The sequence below is a fragment of the Penaeus chinensis genome, chromosome 28 (genome assembly GCF_019202785.1).
Source record: "Penaeus chinensis breed Huanghai No. 1 chromosome 28, ASM1920278v2, whole genome shotgun sequence".
NCBI lineage: Eukaryota > Metazoa > Arthropoda > Malacostraca > Decapoda > Penaeidae > Penaeus > Penaeus chinensis.
The window spans coordinates 17,037,374-17,039,873 of record NC_061846.1 but is presented as its reverse complement, the minus strand read 5'-3'; the positions used below and the strand labels follow the sequence as shown (position 1 = coordinate 17,039,873).

The window sequence follows — 2,500 nt, the reverse complement described above, 5'->3', positions numbered from 1 at the left end:
TCCTAACCCCAGCCTCTCCTTTGATCAACTCTATCCATTCCGAATCATCCACCCAGGTCATTACTCAACCTTCAGAATGCACCCCTTCCTCTCTCCCAAAATCCACCACTCCGTCTCCTACTGCATTTTTCTTTATTGTTCATCCCCTCCCCCCTTATTACTACTCTTCATCCTTATTGTCTTCTTCCCAACAGTACTACCTCTCTCCATACCACCCCATCTTCCTCCCGCCCTCATTCTTCAGTTTCTTCCACCTCTGCAAACCTTTTTAAATAATATCGAATAACATACAATAAACTGGATATAATTTTCAAATTCTTCCCAAATTGGGGTTCACATTCTTATAATGTCTCCCATAGGTACAGCCCTCTGTGTGTGTGTGTATGTGTATGTGTATGTGTATGTGTGTGTGTGTGTGTGTGTGTGTGTGTGTGTGTGTGTGTGTGTGTGTGTGTAAGTGTGTGTGTGTTATTATTATTATTATTATTATTATTATTATTATTATTATTAGCAATGCACCAATTTTAAAATATTCTTATACTTGTCAAACAAGGTCAAGAGGCAGACGAAGCAGAACAAGATCTGTTTCTAGGGAGAGGATAAACAAGAAAGAGAAAGAAACTTCTAAAGGAGGAGGTGCTGTATTGTAAGTAGATTGTTTGAGAGAGAGAGAGACAGAGAGAGAGAGAGAGAGAGAGAGAGTGTGTGTGTGTGTGTGTGTGTGTGTGTGTGTGTGTGTGTGTGTGTGTGTGTGTGTGTGTGTGTGTGTGTGTGCGCGCGCGCACTTTACGTGTGTGCATATGTATGCATATTGCATGTTTAGTTTTACTTTAGAAATAATTTAAAGATTGGAATGTTTATTTTAATATTTTATCCAATAATTATTTTATAAATTCTAATGGATAATATTTTGTCAAACAGACGTGAGAAATTGTTGTCTGGGAATAAGAGTGTATTCCTAGATGACTTGAAAGGCTTAGTCAGACCTGAAGAGGCATTCTACATCAACGTACAAGGAGAAACTGGCAATAAGACATTTACCTCAACTCATTATTCGCAACTGGCCAGGTAGTGCTTTAGCTACACTGTTCCTGTCAGTGCTCAAGTTTCTAGTTTTCTTACATGATTACAAATATATACTTAATAAACATACTGCTCATGTATTGATTTTAAGCATGCAATTATTTGGCTAGATGAAAAGCTCATAAAAATTAAATATTTAGATAATATGAAATAAAAATTCCCTCTTTTTGCAGTTATAAGATGAAAATAAGAGGCTTACTGGGAGATTTAGACAAAAAGATTGGGAGGCCAAATAAGAAAGCTCTCAGATACTTCAAGAAAAGTGTGCAACCATCATTATATGCAGATAGTACATTTATCAAACGGATACCAACAAGCAGCAAAAATGAGGAAGACAAGGATGCTGGTTATATACCAGTTCATCTTACCTATGAAGAAGAAAATTTCATAAAGAAAGAAACCCAGCCATCACATGTGGATCCTTTGGGGATATATGACAGTAAAACACAAGAGTACATGCTTGGAATAGGTGGTCCAGATCAAGAAAATACATCAACCCAAGATGCAGAATATGAGTACTGGCAGAGCCAGGCTAAAGCATTTAATGAAAGACTGGGCAAAGAACCTACCAATATATCTCTATGGCTAGAATTTGTACATTTCCAGGACAAGGCTCATGTTCATCTGTTTCGCAAAGAGGACACAAGTGAAAAAAATGAGAAGAAGAAGAAAATGAATCAGAAAGCAATGGCTGAGAGGAAAATTTCAATTTTGGACACTGCCATAAAAAAGAATATTAAATCAACTGAGTTGCAGTTTGAACGCCTTGACATTGGACAGCATATCTGGGATGATAAAAAATTGAAGAGTGAATGGGGTACTTTCTTGTTTAATTTCCCAAACAAGATTAAAGTTTGGCATCAGTACTTATCATTCTCACAAACTCATTTTACATCATTTAATTTATCATCAGTTGTCAAAACATTTGCAAAGTGTACAGAAAGGTTACAGCAAATACAAAGTGGAACATTTTTAACACATGCAGCACCACCTAACATAGGAAAGTGCATGGTAGATGTGGCTGTGCAATTGGCACATGTTTGGCGGCAAGCTGGGTTTATGGAAAGATCGATTGCTCTGTTCCAGGCACTTATAGAGTTTAATTTATTTTCCCCTGCTCATGCAAGAAATAAGAACATGACATTAGAGGCAAGACTGGCCTTTTTTGAGCCATTTTGGGATTCAAGAGCTCCAAGGTATATTTTTTTGTTTGTTTGTTTGTTCAGTTATAGTTGGCACAGTACATAATCAGTTAGTTTTAGTAATGTATGAGTAACTGGAAATCATATACTGTATCCACAGATTTGGGGAAGAAAGAGCTTCTGGATGGGCACAAGTTGTGGAACAAAAGCAACAAGTAGAATTTCCGGAAGTTATTCTAGGTAAGCAAAAGTGCATCTACATTAATGGGAACTGT

The 2,500-nt window shown here is 37.0% G+C and overlaps 1 protein-coding gene across 1 annotated transcript in view; it reads left to right on the top strand.

The window, feature by feature from the left end:
* The window catches only part of LOC125039834 (nuclear exosome regulator NRDE2-like), a 19,658-nt gene that overhangs the window by 8,091 nt on the left and 9,067 nt on the right, over nucleotides 1-2,500 (top strand). The window contains exons 4-7 of the mRNA XM_047634142.1: nucleotides 554-646; nucleotides 922-1,068; nucleotides 1,257-2,279; nucleotides 2,386-2,465. Coding sequence (XP_047490098.1) covers nucleotides 554-646; nucleotides 922-1,068; nucleotides 1,257-2,279; nucleotides 2,386-2,465 — 1,343 coding nt within the window. The remainder of the gene's footprint in view (nucleotides 1-553; nucleotides 647-921; nucleotides 1,069-1,256; nucleotides 2,280-2,385; nucleotides 2,466-2,500) is intronic.